The sequence below is a fragment of the Polypterus senegalus genome, chromosome 9, assembly GCF_016835505.1.
Source record: "Polypterus senegalus isolate Bchr_013 chromosome 9, ASM1683550v1, whole genome shotgun sequence".
NCBI classification, from domain to species: Eukaryota; Metazoa; Chordata; class Cladistia; order Polypteriformes; family Polypteridae; genus Polypterus; species Polypterus senegalus.
In genome coordinates, this window is record NC_053162.1 from 70,517,023 (window position 1) to 70,539,232 (window position 22,210).

General features: G+C 40.8%; 1 protein-coding gene across 2 annotated transcripts in view; it reads right to left on the reverse strand.

Annotated features, from left to right (window-relative positions):
• Positions 1-22,210, reverse strand: part of elmo3 (engulfment and cell motility 3) — a 161,218-nt gene that overhangs the window by 87,979 nt on the left and 51,029 nt on the right. For both annotated transcript variants that reach the window (XR_005634896.1, XM_039763223.1), the window contains exons 3-5: positions 8,076-8,116; positions 2,566-2,638; positions 13-63 (exon numbers count right to left, since the gene is read on the reverse strand). Coding sequence is in view for 1 of the 2 variants with exons in the window: in XM_039763223.1 (XP_039619157.1) it covers positions 13-63; positions 2,566-2,638; positions 8,076-8,116 (165 nt within the window). In the remaining variant the exon portion in view is untranslated. The remainder of the gene's footprint in view (positions 1-12; positions 64-2,565; positions 2,639-8,075; positions 8,117-22,210) is intronic.

The following is a 22,210-nucleotide window of genomic DNA, read 5'->3' on the forward strand; positions in this document are numbered from 1 at the left end:
ACTAAAACTTACCGGAGCAGTGGTGAGACGCAAAATACTTCCATTTTTGATGTCCAGTCGGTTCTAGAAAAGAAAAGTAAAAAAAGAATGTTATCAAATATATACATACACATCCTAATGAATTACAACTCTTCACAATGACTGAGAGTATTAAAGCTAGAAAACAAGTTTTAAAATAATGTGTAGCTTGAGAAGTTGTTCTTCAGTTTCACATTCAAACAAAACCATCCTTACAGTTCAAACTAAACAGATATAATATGATAAAACAGTGGTAACACCTCAATTCTGAATGTATACAGACCAAACTTACAAACACTCACTTTATCCAATCCAATAGTTAACCTTCAATGTCAAATTTCCTTCACATATATATTTGGTAAGCAAACTTTCTTGGTTGTTGCAAGAATATTCAATGTCTTTTTAATATTACTATTTTATAATTTTGCTTAATTTGTTACTTATGAATTTATATATTTTTTCATTGCGTAAGTTTTGTTAAGCTCACATGCATTTAATGTTAGCCACCTGTGGCAGCTGCTTTTGACTGGAGCACGGAACTGCAGATTTCGGCTGTTCAGTGGTGCCATGAACCAGGAGTCAAGGACGTGGCATGTGATGCTCTTTGTTTAAGCAAAAGCTTTAAATTAAACTAAATTTTGTTAAATTGAAAGCTAAAAACAGGCTCAAGAATATTATTGTGCCAAAATTAAAAAAAAATCCAGAAAATCGAGTTAGTGACTTCATATTCAGTTTCACTCCTTTTTATATGATGAACCGACCTCTGCCAATTTGTGACTTCACTGACAAAATAAGGACTTTGTATAATAACACAATTAACTTAACATTTTCTCTTATGTTCTTTTAGAAATGTCCTTTGGTTGTGGCTACAGTTCATGGCAATTAGTGATGAGTGAACATTGTTTGCTTGCCTCGAATTTGGAGAAATCACAGAAGTGTTTGCAAATATCGCCAAACTCGGAGAAATGCATTGAAGTCAATGGGGATGAACTAGCTGAACTAAATTTGACTGGTTAATAATGGTGTAATCATCTTTGAAGTGTCCCTGAGGGCGAGAGAAATGTCTACCAACTATACTGGGCACATTATTCTGGCCAAAAAGGTGACCCGAGCTATGTGGCAGCAGTGCCAACCACTGTACCACCGTGCCTCTGTGAGATCAAAGAAGAAAGAACAAAGTCAGGGACACGCAAACGTATATATTTCATCAAAACAAAGTGGAAATGATCAGTAAATAATTCAACGAAAAAAGGCAAATGAGAATGGAGCAAATTTGCTGCAAATAACGCTTTGCCGAAATTAGCTGGTCAACACTAACGGTAATATCAAAGAAAAGGTGGTTAACTGGAGTATACAGATGAACAGCACAGAGACACATGGAGAACATGAAAACTCCATGCAGAAAATCAGGTGCTGGATTTTAATCTAGCATACTGGAACAGTAAAGTGGCAGTGCCAATCACTGTGCCCTACTGTGCCATCTACGCTATGAATAGGTATGCTATATTCCAACTAAATATCTCATTGTTCTTAAATTAACTACATTCACACTTACACTCTTATGACTGCTCAACTGTCTTAAAGTTAAGAGAAAAGTATAATCTGACAGGAAAAACAGTATAGTATGGATGGAAAAAATAAAAATACATATTTTCTTAGCATTTTATTTTACATTCTCTACATTGTTTTATATCATTCTACTGATGCAATTTTCCATATTTTTTAGTGAAATATGAGTGGAAATCTTCACAGGCAAAATAAAAAAAAATTACCTTCAAAATTCTATAAACAACTGTAAGTATCAGAAAGAATATGTTATGGCAATAAAAAAGCCTGAAAATGTAATATCAAAGTCCTTTTTAAACTTGGTTTTGTCCTTAACCCCCTCCATTCCATCCACAGAGTCTGAAATACTTCATTGTGTTAACTTTAAAGGGAGATTCTCCCCACATTTCAAAAATGTTTACTTATATAGTGCTTTTTGTAGACATATGCTTACAAAGTGCTGTACAGGTTAAAACCTGTACATACTACTGTATATACAGTTAATGAAATATCAACTAAAACCAATTAAAGCAACAAAAAGAGACAAAATATACAAAATCTCATACATTTACCCAAAGGCTTGCTTAGATCCTTTCTACCATGCAATTAATGTATAACATATGTTAAAATAGAGTACATACATATATTAACTTGATTCTTAGAGTTATCATTAATTAGGGAGAAAGTCATAAAGACATGACAATATCTGTTAAGTTTAATTATTTTATCCCAAATAATTTATACAGATTGGGAAACAAGATGTTCTAATGGCACAAGATGTTTTTTGCAGTCAAACGAGGACATCACTTTTAATCAGATGAGTCACTTTAGCTAGGAAAACAAGATTGCACTTCAATACTTATAGCTGGCAAGGTAGCATGAACACTTTTATGATCATATTGTCTTTAAAGATATAGTAAAAAGGAAAAAAGCTTTAATGATGATAGTTTAGCATTTTATTCATTTATTTGCATTTTGCAAATCTGAAGCCTAGAAGCTCACAGTTTCTGTAATGTATGTCTGTATCCCATCTGTGTACTGAAGTGCATGGTTTTCAGGGCAATTGATGTTCCATCTGAAACACAGAATATTGAACACATTTATGTTATACTAAATCTTAAATCATTTACTTTGCAAACATAACATTTCAACATTTGCAAAAACACTACTTTAAACTAGACAGTACCATAAGTTCAGTTACTGTTAATTCATTTCGTAGTGGTAATTATGGTTAGCCTAAAACAAAACAATAAAGGTGAATCACAACATCAAAAGAACCAAATCCAGGCTACTTAAAACAGAAAGCAATGTTAAATTGGTTTCTTTGTCAGCCATTTTATGCCAATCAACATTACAACAAATAGAATGATTTGCTTGATCTGAAACAGGAACATGCATTTTCCAAACCTATGTACTGTATGTTGTTACCAGGTTACAGGATGGCACATGCATTGTCATTAACAGTAAACACTATAAAGTTGAAAAAGAAACTAACTGTGACATCAGATGGTGAGGGTATTTAGATTTCCTCTTATTTCCAGAATCTGTTAAAGTGCATGAGTCTACCAATAGAAAGAGGTAGCACAAGTTAGAACTACATGGGAAGTGTTCCAAAACGAAACCATTTCTGTTCATAAAGAACATTAGGTAGGTGTCACGTGTGTGTTTGGGAGGCAGCCTTAGGGCTCAGTTGATGGTAATTACCCGTCCAACCAGGGGCTGGCACAGTGTACTAATGCCTTCTCTTTTTCTCCCTCTGCAAACCTGAAGACTGACACCCCTACACTGGACCAGCAGGCAAGGCTCTGTGCACCTCCCAGTTATTTGACTTGTGTGGAAAGGTCAGGTGCTAGCTGAGACCACAAGATCACTTCGCTAAGGAGATTGTCAAGTAAGGCGCATGTGACTTTGTTCTCAATTCCCTCACCAAATTTCTCTCCCAGCTGGTTAGGAGGCAAAAAATGACATCCATGGAAAGCCTCATAGCAACCCTCAAGTATCACCTTGTAGCTTCACAACTTGAGCTTTTGGAAAAGCTTGTTTGTCACTCTACCGACAGAATGCTTTGACAAAGCATCATCTACCCAATGCATAATGCAGGTCTGAGACCTGTCTGAAAAACCAGGTATGCAGCAGTAGTATGTGAAGTCTTGGAGATATAAATGATTTCTTCAGAATGTCACAGATATTGTCTCTTTCTTGCAGGTATGTAACAGGAACCAAAACTTAGACAGAAGTGTGCGCATTGCTACAGGTACACATGTCATAAATGCAGTAAGGACGGTCCTTGCGCATGTATGAACTGTTAACATTTGAATCTGATGATTGCATATAGCGCTGAACTGACCTCTCTGTACTATTCTTTCCTCTGCATGTCCTGGAGTACAACAGAAACAGCACCATACAGCAACATGTGGGGATTGGCAAGATCAGGGAAAAAAAAAACACGCAAAACACGCGGCCACTTATTAAAACCGCAAGATGTTATTCGGTAGTATGTATCATGATCGTGACTGAGAGAATAAAAGTGAAAAAAAAATTGCTAACTTTTACAAGTACTATAAATTTACAGTGGCTGTTACAGACGCAAATCAAATGTGTGTGTTTACTGTATAATATTAACAATAAGAGCAGCTCACTACTGAAAAAGGTAAATATAATAGGCAGTCAGGATCGAACCAGGGACTCTTGATTACAAGTCAGAAAATCTTACCGCTATGCCACAGAAGCTGTTGTATCATCCTTGAACCTTTTGTGAAAGTGTTTATTTGATCTTTGGACTTGAGGCTTCACACATTATATAATTTATGCCTACATTTTGTCATTTATTACTAAAATATGAAAAACGCTTCTGTTTTAACAATGTGTTTACACAGATTGTGGAAACTGAACACACATGAAATGCATGTGTTCCAAATAACAATCTATCATTTCCACTCTAAAATTCCAGCACCTGACTCCCAGATCATCAAGGCATGAGCTGGGAGAAACCTGTGCACATTCTGCCGCAGTGGGTGGATGGAATAGCAGGCTGCTTGACTTTATCGGCGCATTTACAGGACAAAAGACGCTGACGGACAAGTGTGAAGGGATTTAAGGTGGGCTGGATTTACAAGTTTTTTTGTAGGCTTTGGTAATTCTAGTGTTAAATAGGCTATTAACCAGCTGAGGTATCTACTCTACTTGGCCATGAGTTCACTCTTGTCATAAACCATGCTCCCCTACAAAGAATGGCCCTGCAGAGAGAGTTGAATCCTTGAGTCACTAGATGGTTTCTGGATCTATAGCCTTTCCATTCAATGTCCTTCACCGTAAAAGTACTCTCCACGTCAGCATCAATGCTCTTTGTTAGGTTCATGACCTCATGGCTCGGAATGCCTGACCCAATGGGTCTGGGCTGAAGGGGAGTTTGGGTGTCATATGTTTGAGTTTGGGAGACAACTTAAAGTTAAAATTGATGGTAATTACCTACCGAGCCAGGTGTTGGCATAGTGTACTAATGCTTTCTCTTCCGCCCCCAAACCCCCCCACCCTGCAGACCAGAAAATTGACGGACTACCATCTGTGACATCACTTCCAGTATCCAGGCCACCTGGACCCACCACTTCCTACCGGAAGTGCATAAGATCAGAAGTCCAGCCATCTTAGGCAGTTTAGCTTTTTTTGGTTGCCACTTTATTTGAAAGTCTATTATTTCTTTCAAATGTCAACAACAGACAGGCATGACTTGCCCAACCCTTTCTTCTTATCCTTTCTATTTGTTTTTTTTTTTTTACATAAGGCAAGAATAAAGTTTTCCCATGAACACCTAGGCAAAGACTAGGGCTTCTGGAACAATATGTATACAATACTGTATTTGGCCACAATACCAGAAGACAGCATTTGACAAAAAGAACCTAATACAGCTTAAATCCCATTATAGCGAATACCGAAATAACAAAATTTTCTAAATAATGAATACTTTTCGTGGGCTTGGACAAATGTTCATGCAACATCGTGTTTAACAGATTTTGTTTTAACGAAATGTAAATTTAAGTATAACTAACATTTTTTTCCACCAAAACTTGCCAACAAAGATAATAGTACAATGCAAAAAATACTTAATGCTACACCTACACTTTTTGCAGGGTCTTGGGAACCCCATAATAGGCTGTTTCTTTCTTGTTAGACCAAAACAATGTGACCGTCTGTTCTGAAATTTCCGGTTTTGGGCCGTCTCGGTGAGAGTGTAGGCGCAACATCATACTAATAGCCGAATTCTGAGTTAGTGCTTCATTGAAGATACTGTACTGTTTTGTAATCATACCTATATTTCTATTAAAAAAAAAGTTAAATCTAAGATCTCATTTTCATTCTGTATTCATACCTGTATTTCTGTATATTCAAATAAAATATTTTTTGCAGTTTAAGAAGCGATTTTTTTTTTTATATATATATACAGGTATTGTCAATCTTGGGTCACAGAGCATTGTGAGACAAGCATGTTACATAATAATTACTTTGCCCTTGGTTTACGGTTTACAAGATGTAGCACAGCAGCTATGGAGCTGTCTTTGTGCTGCTGCTGTTAGAGAGGGCAAATTGCCAGCGACCCCGGTCACAATAGTATACATAATTTCCCCATATTCATTACAACAAAATTTCTGTTTTAACAAAATCCCATGAATTTTGTTACAACAGGACTGTACTAACTGTAAAGCATGGTTTTGGAAATATGTTTTGGGGCTGCTTTGCTGCATCAATGCCTATGCAGCTCACCATCAGAGAATTCACAATGAATTACTCATTGTACCAGAGGGTGCCAAATGTAAACTGTAAGATCATCTGTCAGAAGACTGAAGCACAACCAAAATGTAGACCTTGCAATTTAATAATGACTTTAAATATACCAGTCAATACACCAAAGAATGGCTGAAAAGAAAGAAATGGAATGTTCCGGAATGGCCATGTCAATGTCCGGATCTGAATCCCATCGAGATACTGTGGGGGATTTGAAACAGGCTGTGCACACAAGACACCTTTCAAACATCATACAAATGTAAATGGCATATAGCTTCATTTTTCAACTAATAAACTAATGCAAAGTCAAACTGTCATTGATTTTTTAATTAAATTTCCTTTATCTAAAGATACAGTTTAAATAAAGATCAAACCTTTGTATATCTGCTTATGTTTAAAAAAAAGAATAAACTTTTTATGGGGTGTACTTACTTTTTTTTTTACTTCACATGACTGTAATATGCTACAACTTAAGTGTACATGCAAGCAAAAAAAAGAACTGTTTCTCCTAATCACAAGTATCTATAGAAAGTAAAAGTATTGGGTGGACCCTTATTTTTCATGCAACAACTGGGAGACAAAAAACAGCAACCATATGTATTTATGTAACTTGTGATTGAACTGTTTCTATATTAATTCATCTGTAAATAATATAGTCCCCTGGTTTTTAATTGGTGCAAAGTACTAAAATATATATTCCAAAACATTGGACTGAAGGTCCATTTATGTATTCCTGTTAGAACAAATATATTGATGAATACCGGGGCATGCAGCCACCCTAAACCCAGACACAGACAGGCGCAGTAACACAAGTCCAAGGCAACACACGCAACACAGGGCTTTTCCCTCACTTCCCACCTCGATATAGATAAGTACAAGCACTAATGCTCAGTCCCTTCTTTCTTTATCTTCTTCCTTCTCTCTTCCTCTGCTGCCTCCACTCCTCTCCCATAAAGCTTCATCCACCTTCTCTCAACTCTGGCTCCCAGACTGGAGTGAGTTGGATTATTTTATTTAGCATCTGAGAGTGCTCTATGTGGTTCATCAAGGTTACTTGGAATCACACCAAGGTGTGGTGGAAATCCATCAGATGGCTCTGCAGCTCCCCCTGGCAGCCCCCATGGAACCCAACAGGCCTGTACCAAACTTCAAGTCCTGGCGTGCCCTGCGGGAATCCGTGGTGCCACAGCTGCCAGGGAGGGCTGCCCTCTAGCGCCCCAGGGGAGTTAGCGCCTCAAAGATATGCTCTCTCTCCCAGTCCTTTCATCCAGGTGGTGTCCCAGTCAGGTAAAAGCCAAGGTTGCCCATCAAAATATATAATGTATACTTTTTACACACTAATGGGACATGACAACCCACTGAGTCAAAGCTGCAGTATGATGTTTTTTATGCAAAAGTTACAAACTTTGTTAAAAGGAAACAGTTGAACTATTCTAATATTCAGTATTTACACTTGAATATTATTTAGATGGTTATGAGGAGAATATCAGTAGCACTTCTAGTCTCCATTAGCTCATTTCATGGTTTTACACTTCTAGCTGATCTGGGGTAATAATGGGAAAGAGACCTCACAATTAATATCTCAGGTCTGGAATTGAACAGAGTCATTCAAAATGTAAACTGCTCATCAATATGTACAAAGTATGGTTTAAATCATCTTAAAAATTGTACAGACAAAATTAAATGTTACCATCCCATTGTCACCATGGTTTAAATGTAAGTAAAATACTCACCCATCACATACTTCCTTAATGACTGTTGACAAAGGCTTTTTCTGCAAAACAAAGCAAAAGGGTTACTGAGGACATGATTCTTTTTGAAATTTACTGTTTCAACCCTCTCTAAGCTTTTCCTATTCCTGCTAGTCTATCATTTCATACAGTCATTCATATCCTTCTGGACTAATATATGAAGGTATATATTTGTTGGTTATGTAGCAGACATAGCCACTGGTACTATGATTGTATTCACTGTTTTAACATCAAATTTGCTCAAAATGAAAACAGAACTATCCAATAAAATTTGTGGATGAGAATATGAATTCTATTATATTCAGTCTTTTCATCCTTTTGTTAGAATTATGTAATAAATAATACAGTACATGTGCTAAGTGAATGAGAGACAAGGCAACATAAGTTACCTGCCTTGTGGAAATAAGCAAGTTAAATCAGGAAGCTGGCTAACTAAATAAAAAAAATACACATATGAATAAACAAAATTCAATACAAAAAATACTTTGATAATCATGTTTACATATTTATCCTTATGAGTATTCAACCCAACATTTCCTGTACATAATGTGAATGCAGTTTTGTGAAACTGCCATCATTAAAATTTATACATATTGTGGCCCAGGAGGACCGGAGGAGGGCTTGTGCCTCCTCCAGACCGCGAGGGGGCGTCCGCCCTGGTTATGTTGGGGCCTGCAAAGGGCTTGGAGGCCAAGCCCTGTAGGGACCCGTGGCCACCGCCAGGCGGCGCCCCAGTGCCTGAATATCCCGGGAGCCACACCAGGAAGTGCTGGGGGGAAGATGACAGGGGACACCCGGACGGCTTCTGGGTGCGCAGCCGGCACTTCCGCCACACTTGGGCGTGGCTACGGAGGAATGCCGGGAAGCAGCTGGAGCCCATCCGGGTTCCCATTTAAGGGGCCGCCTCCCTCCAGTCATCAGCTGAAGTCGGGTGGAAGAGGATGGAGCTGGAGGGAGGACTAGAGGCGGCCGGGAGAAAGGCACTGGAAGTGTGTGGCCTGGACATTGGGGGAATCGGTGCTGGAGGCACTGGGGTTTGTGAGTGCACTGAACTGTGAAAATATTATAAATAAACGTGTGTTGGGTGAACATAAGATGTCCGTCTGTCTGTGTCCGGGCCAGCGTCCACAGTGGCGTAGCCGGCAGGATGCTCCGCCTGTTCCAAGGCGGGGACCTGCGAAAAAAACAAATATTTCTGTGGACGGCCCGGCGCAGCAGCGGACCCCACACACTGGCCGCGGGAGTGGCCCGTGCATAACCCCGCGGGAGCGGTTTACCCCAGGGACCGCAGAATGGCCATCCCCGGGTGCGGAGGAGAAAGAATGGGCGTCGCCTGAGAGCAGCGGGCTCCAGGAGTCGCGCTGTCTGGATGGATGGCCGGGCCGGCGTGGCGACAAAGAAGGCCACACCGAGGCAGGGGCTTCGGAGTGACGGGAGCCGGGAGGCGAGTGCCCTGGCTTGCAATAACCGGCCCTTCGGGGGCAGACATACCTTGTTTCTTTCAGGGAGGGTCGACCCGGATCCGCGTCGGTGGCAGGAGCACGCCGGTCTGCGGGCTGTCGGCAGTGTGACGGCGGCAGCAATGGAAGCTGCGAAGTCGGAACCGCTGCAGCTCAAGGAATCACAGCAGCTGCGAGGCTGCGAGGAGGCACGTCACCGCACCCAGAGCAGGGGAGACAAGATGGCCGCGGGCCGGATGTCCCGCCCGCTGACAGGCACGGGATTGGCCGGTGTGTCTTGTGTGCCCGCCAATGACGGTACAGAGGCGGGACCAAGGAATGGCAGTCTCGTGCCAAGAAGAGACCCGATTGGGCCAGAGGGAGTGGCCCACAGGAGGCAGGCGACGAGTGGGGCTGATCGACAGGTAAGCCCACCGGCGTCTGTCTCTCTGTTTTCGCCAGCGGCGCGAGCGAGGGATCCCGACCCGCCGAGTCGCCTTTGTTACAGCTGCTGGGTACTATCGTTGTCCGGTTGGAGCAGCTGAGGGGAAGGCGGTCGCGTCGGGAGAGACGCCGAGTAGTATGGAGGATCGGTGCGATGCTGGAGCCTTTGGCCGACGAAGTACCGTGGGGAAGGTAAGTCTTGCCATCCCCGTAAAGCATGAGGGGGGTTTCGCCGAACACGGATGTGACTGTGTAAAGGAAGACCGGCTTCGAGTAGGCAATTCCCAAACAGCGGACGCGGCGGTGCAGACGGCCGACGGAGCGAGGAGAGCGTGTACGCAGTCGCTGGCAGGACAGGGGCTGATGAGTGCCCTGGGTCCTAGCGCCCTGTGCTCCAAGCCCGCGGCAGTCTCCCGTCGCTCTGCAGGGACGCAGATGGGGCTGGATTTCAGCTGTTGCCATGCTCAGACCCAGACCGTCAAGGCATCCAAGAGGAGAAGGAGGAACCGAGGGGTGAATGCCGGTTCCTCCTATAGGAGGGGACGTCTCGCTGGGTGCGAGCATCCGGAGGAAGGCCGTCCTCTGCAGAGGCAAAGGGAATCCCCTGGGCGGCTGGGCGAGCCGCCTGTGACAGTGGTCCCACTGACATCGAGAGGACGGGCATGGAACCTGCGGCGGAGGAGCCAAACAAGCAAGTCGTGGGCTGTCAGTGGGGGGGAAGAGCGCTGCCGGTATGTGCATCTGGCCCTCCCTTTTCTCTTTCCACAGGGCCGAAGCCCCGTCGAGCGCTGGAACAGACGCCGTGTGGAACCTGCCCTCCTGGACGGGCGCCTCTGGAGGACTCCCGCGGGAGGCCAATGGTGCCCCGGCTGGCAGGGACGGAGGGGTCGAGAGCGGCGCAGACCAGAGGGGCGCGTCGGCATTGGAGGGGGTGCCGAAACGAGATGTCCCAGGGTGCCGTGTTGGACCCTGGGGACATAGTAAGACCCTCTCTGGGGACGTGCTGCCCTTTCGGGGAGTGTCGCTCGGACCCACGTGTCTTCGCTAGCGGTGGGGCACTGTGGTCCCGCCCAGGAGGACCGGAGGAGGGCTTATGCGCTTATTACACTGGAGCGTGGCTATGGAGGAATGCCGGGAAGCAGCTGGAGCCCATCCGGGTTCCCATTTAAGGGGCCGCCTCCCTCCAGTCATCGGCAGAAGTCGGGTGGAAGAGGACGGAGCTGGAGGGAGGACTAGAGGCGGCCAGGAGAAAGGCACTGGAACTGTGTGGCCTGGACATTGGGGGAAATTGAAATTGAATTGAAAGGGCACTGCATCCCCCAGGACGCTAGATGGCAGCTCCCCTGGACGGCAACAGATCCCTGGATTCCCTCAAGGCATCCTGGGACATGGAGTCCATTTCCTCAGCCCTATTGGGTGCCATGGGTGCCACCAAGGGGACCTCACAAAGAACCTGAAGACTCCTACTGTTATGACAACCCAGAAGTACTTCGGAGTCACGAAGACGGAAGCCCGCAGTACTTCCGGGCTACTTGAGGAAGGATGATGTGGCGTTTAACCTGGGAGGAATACTTCCGGGTCATGGACTATTTAAAGGAAAGGTGAAGACCCAGGAAAGAGGGCCAGAGTTGGGAAGTTAGGTGCCGAAGCTGCTGGGAGTGGAGGATTATTGTATTGATTATTATTGAGTATTGGAGAACTGTGGAGTGTGTGGTGCTTTGTACATTTTATTGAAGAAAAACATTAAACATTCTTCTTAGTGCTTTTATACATGTGTCCTGGACATCTGTCTGTTGGGTTTTACGGGGCAACAGTGGCCCCTAGCATCCACAATACATAATAAATAAATAAAATGTTATATATATATACTAGCAAAATACCCGCGCTTCGCAGCGGCGAAGTACTGCCTTAAAATTTTTATTAAGAAGAAAATTAAACCTTTTTAAACTGAGGGAAAATATGGCAATAATTATTTGTTAAGGATCTCTTTGTATACCACGTTGTCAGTTCGGCCCTCCGAGTTGTAATATGACCAAGCTGCGCTGAGCTTACTCTTGAGCATGCAACTTACAGTTGGCCATGTGAACAGTAATCTTGTCTTAAATCTTACAGCTTGGATTGCTGCTGTCATAATCGGTTTGAGTTTCATGGTTTCAATTACGACAGTATTTGCAGGATTTGTTGTGTTGAAGTGACATTCGGCATCTGTCAGGCGTTGTAAGCACACAACTGGTTTCATCGATAAAATCACATCCAGCTTTTGAGAGTTTAAACATTCATAAACATCAAAGTGTCCACTACTGAAATCGCCACCTGTGATTCTAAGATATTTAAGAGGCATTGGCGGTTGTCGAAAGGTGTAAAATATTTGGCCATTTCAGTACACTTGAAAGCGACAACTGAACAATTCAGCGGCAGCCATCAACTCGCATGCAGAACCATAGGTGAAGGGCTTAAACATTTCACTCTTATAGTGCTCCTGTGTAGTATAACTATCTCCTGTACCGTCATCAGTCCACACCTTGAACCTGTCCCAGTCATTCAATACATAAGACAGAATGTTCCTCCGGATATCAAGAGTGAGCCTGATATGGCCGTGCAATACTGTATGTAACAAAGAGAATGGAAAAGGTAGGAGCCATCTCCGGGAATGGAAACCACTCGGTAAGTGACAGTTCTTTGATCGATAGTGAGATTTGAAACAAGATTACTGTTCACTTGGCCAACTGTAAGCTGCATGCTCAAGAGTAAGCTCAGCGCACAGCTTGGTCATATTACAACCGGAGGGCCCAACTCACAATGTGGTATACAAAGAGATCCTTAACAAATAATTATTGCCATATTTTCCCTCAGTTTAAAAAGGTTTAATTTTCTTCTTAATAAAAATTTTAATGCAGCATATTATATATATATAGCAAAATACCCGGGCATACACACACACATACATACATACATACATACACAGTGTAACCTTGGTTCATGACCATAGTTCGTTCCAAACCTCTGGTCGTAAACCGACTTGGTTGTGAACCGAATCAATTTCCCCCATAGGATTGTATGTAAATACAATTAATCCATTCCAGACCATATGAACTGTATGTACAGTAATCCCTCGCTATATCGCGCTTCAACTTTCGCGGCTTCACTCTATCGCGGATTTTATATGTAAGCATGACTAAATATATAATGCAGATTTTTCGCTGCTTCGCGGGTTCTGCGGACAATGGGTCTTTTTACTTCCTGTACATGCTTCCTCAGTTGGTTTGCCCAGTTGATTTCATACAAGGGACACTATTGGCGGATGACTGAGAAGCTAACCAATTAGAGCACGCAGTTAAGTTCCTGTGTGCTGAATGCAGTGTTAACCAGGAAGTCTCGTCTCGCTCATTCAGGATCATCGTGTTTCGCTGTGTAAAGAGTTAACTTTTGGGCATAGTCAATCCCTTCATTATGGCTTCAAAACGATCTGCTCCTGCTACTGCTTCAATGAGGCTATGATTCTTTTTATTTAGAAAGTAGGAAAGGAATATAAGATCTACGGCCACAGTGTCCTTTTAACCAGGGTGCAAAATGAGTTGTAAGTGGATATAATAAGGCAGTAGTCTGGATGGAATACACTTATCTAACCGTTTGTTCCATTGTTCGAAACATTTTTTAAATTCGTCTGAAGTAATGCCCATTAATGCATTAATGTTTCTTGTTTTACCTCTTCGACGTCAGCAAAACGGCTTCCTTTCAAGTCTTTTTTAATCCGAGGTAACAAAAAGAAATCACACAGAGCTAAATCTGGTGAGTAGGGTGGGTGGTTCAGGGATGTCATACCATTTCAATAACAATAGTTTCTGGAACACTTTTTTCAAGAAAAAAAACAAAGTTTCACTGCCGCGCGTTGCTCACGATGAAATCGGCCATCGTAAAAAAAACGACGCTTGAACAAAACTACTTTTACAAAATTCACTGAACACAAGCACAACCTTCCAGACTGATGGCACTTGGCAGATTGACTTGTGAGGAGCGTAACTAGATCGCCCTAGCCCTAGTTACATCGCCCAACCATGTACTACAACTACCAACCTAACAACAACAAAATTCCGTTATTTTTGGGTCCCCCCTTGTGTGTATATATATACATAATCGTAGATTTTGACTTCTTGTACTCAGCGGCAAGATCAGTAACACGAAACCCACGCTCATGCTTTTCAATAATTTCTTTCCTTACTTCGATTTCAATTTTCTTCAAACCTTTCTTCTCACCACTCCTGACTTGCTTAGAAGCCATGGTTAACTGCAAAAGCACACAAAATACTGTAGAGCACAGAGAGTTCACACCAAAAGCACACACGGCTGACTGAGAACAATGCACAGGGAGAGGCTGAACATGTGCTTAAATGCAGTAATCGTCGCGTACGAATTGGAAGGGAAACAAAATAGAGCACAAAATGTTCACAGCTAAAGCATGCACATCTGACTGAGAACAATGCAACACGTGCAGAAATCATTGGCATGCACAAACCGAAAGGGAAACTGACTTGTTCGTATACAGAGTCTGTGGTCGTGAACAGAGGCAAAAGTTTGGCGAACTTCTTGGTCGTAAACCGAATTGTACGCGCGTTCCGACACGTTTATATATATATATATATATATATATATATATATATATATATATATATATATATATATATATATATATATATATATATATATATATATAGTGATAAAGAAACGAGAAAGACAACTTTAAAGAGTTGGGGAATAGACCCGTATATTGCTTTGCTGCAATATTGCTGGTCAAAGTACTTGAAAATAAATCAAACATTCGACATACAATGATGGGTAATGGTGGCTTTTATACATGAGACAAAATGGCTGCAGGAAATGATCAAATGGAAAGTGACATCAAAGAGGGACCGGAAGTAACATCTTTAGCGGACCAGAAGTGATGTCATCTCCAGGAGCCAGAAGTTATATCACAGATGAGGAAGTGGTTGATGTCTTAGTCTCAATGTTATTATTTACTGTAGGTATGATTGTATTATTTTTCTTCTTTGATTCTATAAGGTCAGAGAGAGAGGCATTAGTACCCTGAAACAAACCCTCATCCGTTATTAGATCGCTCACCTTAGGACTTGTTGACTGCCTCTCAAGCACACGTGTGTGACAATATATAGATATATATATATATATATATATATATATATATATATATATATATATATATTGTGAACTTGACCCCGGACACAGGCAGACAGACATCGCTTTTGCTCACCACACACTCGTTTATTTATACTATTTACAGATTTTTCCCGCGCTCAAGTCCCCAGTGCCTCTTGCACCGATGCAACGATTCCAGGCCTTACAATGCCTCTTTTCTCTCTTTTCTCTCTTTTTCTCTGGCCGCCTCCAGTCCTCCCGCTAGCTCCGTCCTCTTCCACCCGACTTCCGCTCCAGACTGAAGGGAGGCGGCCCTTATATAGTGCTCCCGGGTTCCCATTTATACGCCTCCCTCCAGTCATCGGTAGAAGTCGGGTGGAAGAGGACGGAGCTGGAGGGAGGACTAGAGGCGGCCAGGAGAAAGGCACTGGAACTGTGTGGCCTGGACATTGGGGGAAATTGAAATTGAATTGAAAGGGCACTGCATCCCCCAGGACGCTAGATGGCAGCTCCCCTGGACGGCAACAGATCCCTGGATTCCCTCAAGGCATCCTGGGACATGGAGTCCATTTCCTCAGCCCTATTGGGTGCCATGGGTGCCACCAAGGGGACCTCACAAAGAACCTGAAGACTCCTACTGTTATGACAACCCAGAAGTACTTGAGTCACGAAGGCGGAAGCCGCAGTACTTCCGGGCTACTTGAGGAAGGATGATGTGGCGTTTAACCTGGGAGGAATACTTCCGGGTCATGGACTATTTAAAGGAAAGGTGAAGACCCAGGAAAGAGGGCCAGAGTTGGGAAGTTAGGTGCCGAAGCTGCTGGGAGTGGAGGATTATTGTATTGATTATTATTGAGTATTGGAGAACTGTGGAGTGTGTGGTGCTTTGTACATTTTATTGAAGAAAAACATTAAACATTCTTCTTAGTGCTTTTATACATGTGTCCTGGACATCTGTCTGTTGGGTTTTACGGGCACTAGTGGCCCCTAGCATCCACAATACATAATAAATAAATAAAATGTTATATATATATACTAGCAAAATACCCGCGCTTCGCAGCGGCGAAGTACTGCCTTAAAATTTTTATTAAGAAGAAAATTAAACCTTTTTAAACTGAGGGAAAATATGGCAATAATTATTTGTTAAGGATCTCTTTGTATACCACGTTGTCAGTTCGGCCCTCCGAGTTGTAATATGACCAAGCTGTGCGCTGAGCTTACTCTTGAGCATGCAACTTACAGTTGGCCATGTGAACAGTAATCTTGTCTTAAATCTTACAGCTTGGATTGCTGCTGTCATAATCGGTTTGAGTTTCATGGTTTCAATTACGACAGTATTTGCAGGATTTGTTGTGTTGAAGTGACATTCGCATCTGTCAGGCGTTGTAAGCACACAACTGGTTTCATCGATAAAATCACATCCAGCTTTTGAGAGTTTAAACATTCATAAACATCAAAGTGTCCACTACTGAAATCGCCACCTGTGATTCTAAGATATTTAAGAGGCATTGGCGGTTGTCGAAAGGTGTAAAATATTTGGCCATTTCAGTACACTTGAAAGCGACAACTGAACAATTCAGCGGCAGCCATCAACTCGCATGCAGAACCATAGGTGAAGGGCTTAAACATTTCACTCTTATAGTGCTCCTGTGTAGTATAACTATCTCCTGTACCGTCATCAGTCCACACCTTGAACCTGTCCCAGTCATTCAATACATAAGACAGAATGTTCCTCCGGATATCAAGAGTGAGCCTGATATGGCCGTGCAATACTGTATGTAACAAAGAGAATGGAAAAGGTAGGAGCCATCTCCGGGAATGGAAACCACTCGGTAAGTGACAGTTCTTTGATCGATAGTGAGATTTGAAACAAGATTACTGTTCACTTGGCCAACTGTAAGCTGCATGCTCAAGAGTAAGCTCAGCGCACAGCTTGGTCATATACAACCGGAGGGCCCAACAACAAATAATTATTGCCATATTTTCCCTCAGTTTAAAAAGGTTTAATTTTCTTCTTAATAAAAATTTTAATGCAGCATATTATATATATATAGCAAAATACCCGGGCATACACACACACATACATACATACATACATACACAGTGTAACCTTGGTTCATGACCATAGTTCGTTCCAAACCTCTGGTCGTAAACCGACTTGGTTGTGAACCGAATCAATTTCCCCCATAGGATTGTATGTAAATACAATTAATCCATTCCAGACCATATGAACTGTATGTACAGTAATCCCTCGCTATATCGCGCTTCAACTTTCGCGGCTTCACTCTATCGCGGATTTTATATGTAAGCATGACTAAATATATAATGCAGATTTTTCGCTGCTTCGCGGGTTCTGCGGACAATGGGTCTTTTTACTTCCTGTACATGCTTCCTCAGTTGGTTTGCCCAGTTGATTTCATACAAGGGACACTATTGGCGGATGACTGAGAAGCTAACCAATTAGAGCACGCAGTTAAGTTCCTGTGTGCTGAATGCAGTGTTAACCAGGAAGTCTCGTCTCGCTCATTCAGGATCATCGTGTTTCGCTGTGTAAAGAGTTAACTTTTGGGCATAGTCAATCCCTTCATTATGGCTTCAAAACGATCTGCTCCTGCTACTGCTTCAATGAGGCTATGATTCTTTTTATTTAGAAAGTAGGAAAGGAATATAAGATCTACGCCACAGTGTCCTTTTAACCAGGGTGCAAAATGAGTTGTAAGTGGATATAATAAGGCAGTAGTCTGGATGGAATACACTTATCTAACCGTTTGTTCCATTGTTCGAAACATTTTTTAAATTCGTCTGAAGTAATGCCCATTAATGCATTAATGTTTCTTGTTTTACCTCTTCGACGTCAGCAAAACGGCTTCCTTTCAAGTCTTTTTTAATCCGAGGTAACAAAAAGAAATCACACAGAGCTAAATCTGGTGAGTAGGGTGGGTGGTTCAGGGATGTCATACCATTTCAATAACAATAGTTTCTGGAACACTTTTTTCAAGAAAAAAAACAAAGTTTCACTGCCGCGCGTTGCTCACGATGAAATCGGCCATCGTAAAAAAAACGACGCTTGAACAAAACTACTTTTACAAAATTCACTGAACACAAGCACAACCTTCCAGACTGATGGCACTTGGCAGATTGACTTGTGAGGAGCGTAACTAGATCGCCCTAGCCCTAGTTACATCGCCCAACCATGTACTACAACTACCAACCTAACAACAACAAAATTCCGTTATTTTTGGGTCCCCCCTTGTGTGTATATATATACATAATCGTAGATTTTGACTTCTTGTACTCAGCGGCAAGATCAGTAACACGAAACCCACGCTCATGCTTTTCAATAATTTCTTTCCTTACTTCGATTTCAATTTTCTTCAAACCTTTCTTCTCACCACTCCTGACTTGCTTAGAAGCCATGGTTAACTGCAAAAGCACACAAAATACTGTAGAGCACAGAGAGTTCACACCAAAAGCACGCACGGCTGACTGAGAACAATGCACAGGAGAGGCTGAACATGTGCTTAAATGCAGTAATCGTGCGCAATTGGAAGGAAACAAAATAGAGCACAAAATGTTCACAGCTAAAGCATGCACACATGTGCAAGCATGCACATCTGACTGAGAACAATGCAACACGTGCAGAAATCATTGGCATGCACAAACCGAAAGGGAAACTGACTTGTTCGTATACAGAGTCTGTGGTCGTGAACAGAGGCAAAAGTTTGGCGAACTTCTTGGTAAGTAAATTGAATTGCGCGTTCCGACGCTTATATATATATATATATATATATATATATATATATATATATATATATAGTGATAAAGAAACGTAGAAAGACAACTTTAAAGAGTTGGGGAATAGACCCGTATATTGCTTTGCTGCAATATTGCTGGTCAAAGTACTTGAAAATAAATCAAACATTCGACATACAATGATGGGTAATGGTGGCTTTTATACATGAGACAAAATGGCTGCAGGAAATGATCAAATGGAAAGTGACATCAAAGAGGGACCGGAAGTAACATCTTTAGCGGACCAGAAGTGATGTCATCTCCAGGAGCCAGAAGTTATATCACAGATGAGGAAGTGGTTGATGTCTTAGTCTCAATGTTATTATTTACTGTAGGTATGATTGTATTATTTTTCTTCTTTGATTCTATAAGGTCAGAGAGAGAGGCATTAGTACCCTGAAACAAACCCTCATCCGTTATTAGATCGCTCACCTTAGGACTTGTTGACTGCCTCCGAAGCACACGTGTGTGACAATATATAGATATATACAGTATATATATATATATATATATATAGTTGATTTCAAAACCCACCATTAGTGATGCAAGGCTTTAACTGGTTTTGGTCTCCATTATATAAACAAATACAAATGCTTACATTCAAGAGTTCACTATATGATACCTAACTACTAAAAACTAGAAGAAGAAATAACAGTACTTTATGACCAGGAGCCTTTAGCCAAAAAAAAAAAAAAACAAACAATGGATAGATCTTCCCATTAACGTTGGTGATCCATCCTGCTGATATTTGTTTAGGTACATTTTATTAATCCCAAGGGGAAATTTAGACACATACATACATACACATACAGACATACATACATACACATATATTTTTAATAATGCCAGAATCTGAATTAGCTTACCAACTAATTACCCAATGCACTACAGCATTTAACCTTTACTTGTGCTTTATTGCTAGCTAGTTAGCCAACATAACCATGTACTAAATATCTGCCCTTCACTTGTTTGGCTGCGTGTTTGTTTACACTACAGGGAAGTGATTAGAATATCTGGCAGTTTGTTCTGACTTTATGTCCATGTAAAGCTGGAATGAAGGTGAAACCTGCCTTCTTACTGTACCCAACTTAATCCTTTACAACACAGAGCATAGGGGTTTGAGGAATAAGATGATTAAATAGTGTTCAATACTAATCAAATTTTACGCAAAAATATTAAACAGTATTTTTAAAATAAACCAAAAAAAATACAGGTTTCTAAACTGAAAAGCCTAACAAAAAGGTGACCCACCACATAATTACCATTACCTAGGAGTTTAAAAATGTATATAAATAACTATATCAAATTATTAGCCATTGCTATTCCAAACTATACAGACCAAGGTAAAACATTGGCCTGTGCCATAATATACAGTTTTGTGGATTAACTCAACTCATTTGCTACCAATGGGGTCTCCAATTACTGAATGATATTACTAATGTTAATTAACTTTTTCAGTAACATATTAATCAGAAGCACCAAAGAAGAAAGAAAATGATACTCTATAGTAGACTGTATTCTCACAACTGTTAGGTAGTAACCCACTGTGCACCTAAGGGCACAGCTTTTGATCAAAATTTTGTTGATCCTTGGGAAACAGTCCACAATTTTCTTCTAGGCTTCAATTCTAACTGGTGAAGATCTTATGTTTTATCCTAAAATATTACAGCAAAACTGATTTGTCAGTTACAGAACCTGAGCCTCATGATCTTACATTGCATATTATCTATTATTTTACCTATACCTTACTGGCTACTACCAAAAAAGCATGTACAAGAGAATTTCAAAGACCGACTATAATGGAATTAAATATGAAATAGAAAGGATAGCCATCCATCCATCCATTATTCAACCCGCTATATCCTAACTACAGGGTCATGGTGGTCTGCTGGAGCCAATCCAAGGCAGGAAATAAACCCCGGGCAGGGCTCATAATAACCACAATCTGGCCCAGAATTAAAGACTTAAAAAACAAATCAATAAATCTATAAATAAGAACTCTATCTATTACTTGAAGATCTGCATTATGTAAGTGTGTACTTATCCATTCTTATTTCTATTTTGGGTATGCCACTTATTGAATCCTGTATTCCCCCATAGTTGTGCTTGTAATAAAATTACTGTAATACAAAAACAGTAAAGAAGTTCTCAATTTTAAAATGTTTGCTAAATATTGGCTTGCTTTTAAATAAAACTGCTCTAGTCAATGGGTTTACAATAGGTACAAAGTCAACTCTTTGTTTACTTACTGAAACTTGACTTAATATAGTCTTAGTGAAGGGAAAATATCCTCATTGCCTTCACAGTATTAGGTTTATTAAAATAATAGAAAAATAATAAATCATCTTTTTCAAAAATGAATCTCACCACCTCTGTCTTAAGTTATAGGAGCCAGAACTACTGTACGTGAAGCACCCACTCAACATTATCAATAGATATTTATTAATTTGCAAATTGCAGTATGTGATGCAATAAAAGTAGTTGTCAAACTTTTATGGAAGAAATCAAATTTACATCTTAATGTAATTATAATTAAGAGATCCATATATATTTTCTTTCTAAGATGCATGAAAAAAACTGTAGATCTGCAACTTTAGTCTGACCTACATAGTTTACTACAACCCATTTGAATTGACTTTTGCTGTAAACAATTTACTATATTCTGTTAAGGGAAATGCTAAAGTTAGATTTAAGAATTGATTTAGACTCTGTTTTGCATACCATTCTATTGAAGAGGCTTAAAACTATTATGGGCTTTCTTTTATTTAACTCACTTCTTGAGTTATTTAGTTTATACTTGTCTAATTTCTTTCATTATATACTGTTCAGTATTCATGTCACTAGCCATGAATATTAGTTAACCGTTAAGACTACTTTATCATTTACATTATTATACAGTCTAATACCTGCACTTTAATCAAAACTACAACTGGGGGACTCTCATTTTACAGTATGCTGTACTGTAGTTATGAATTTACTTTAACAAGAATTCATTGCTTCAATGGATTACTCATAGATTATTCAAAATAATTTTATGTCTAGACAGCAGTTAATCCACAAAGCTTCTGTAGGGATAAGTAATAGAACTGGGAAGTAACACTGAGTTTATTAAGTCTCTACTTTGGATATCAGGTAAGTTTGTGGTTGATTTCAAAACCCACCATTAGTGAGGCAAGGCTGTAACTGTGAATAAATTTGTTGTTGTGTTCACTGTCGTGAATTTCCCCTTGGAATTAATAAAGTATCTATCTATCTATCTGGGTTTGGTCTCTATTACATAAATAAATACAA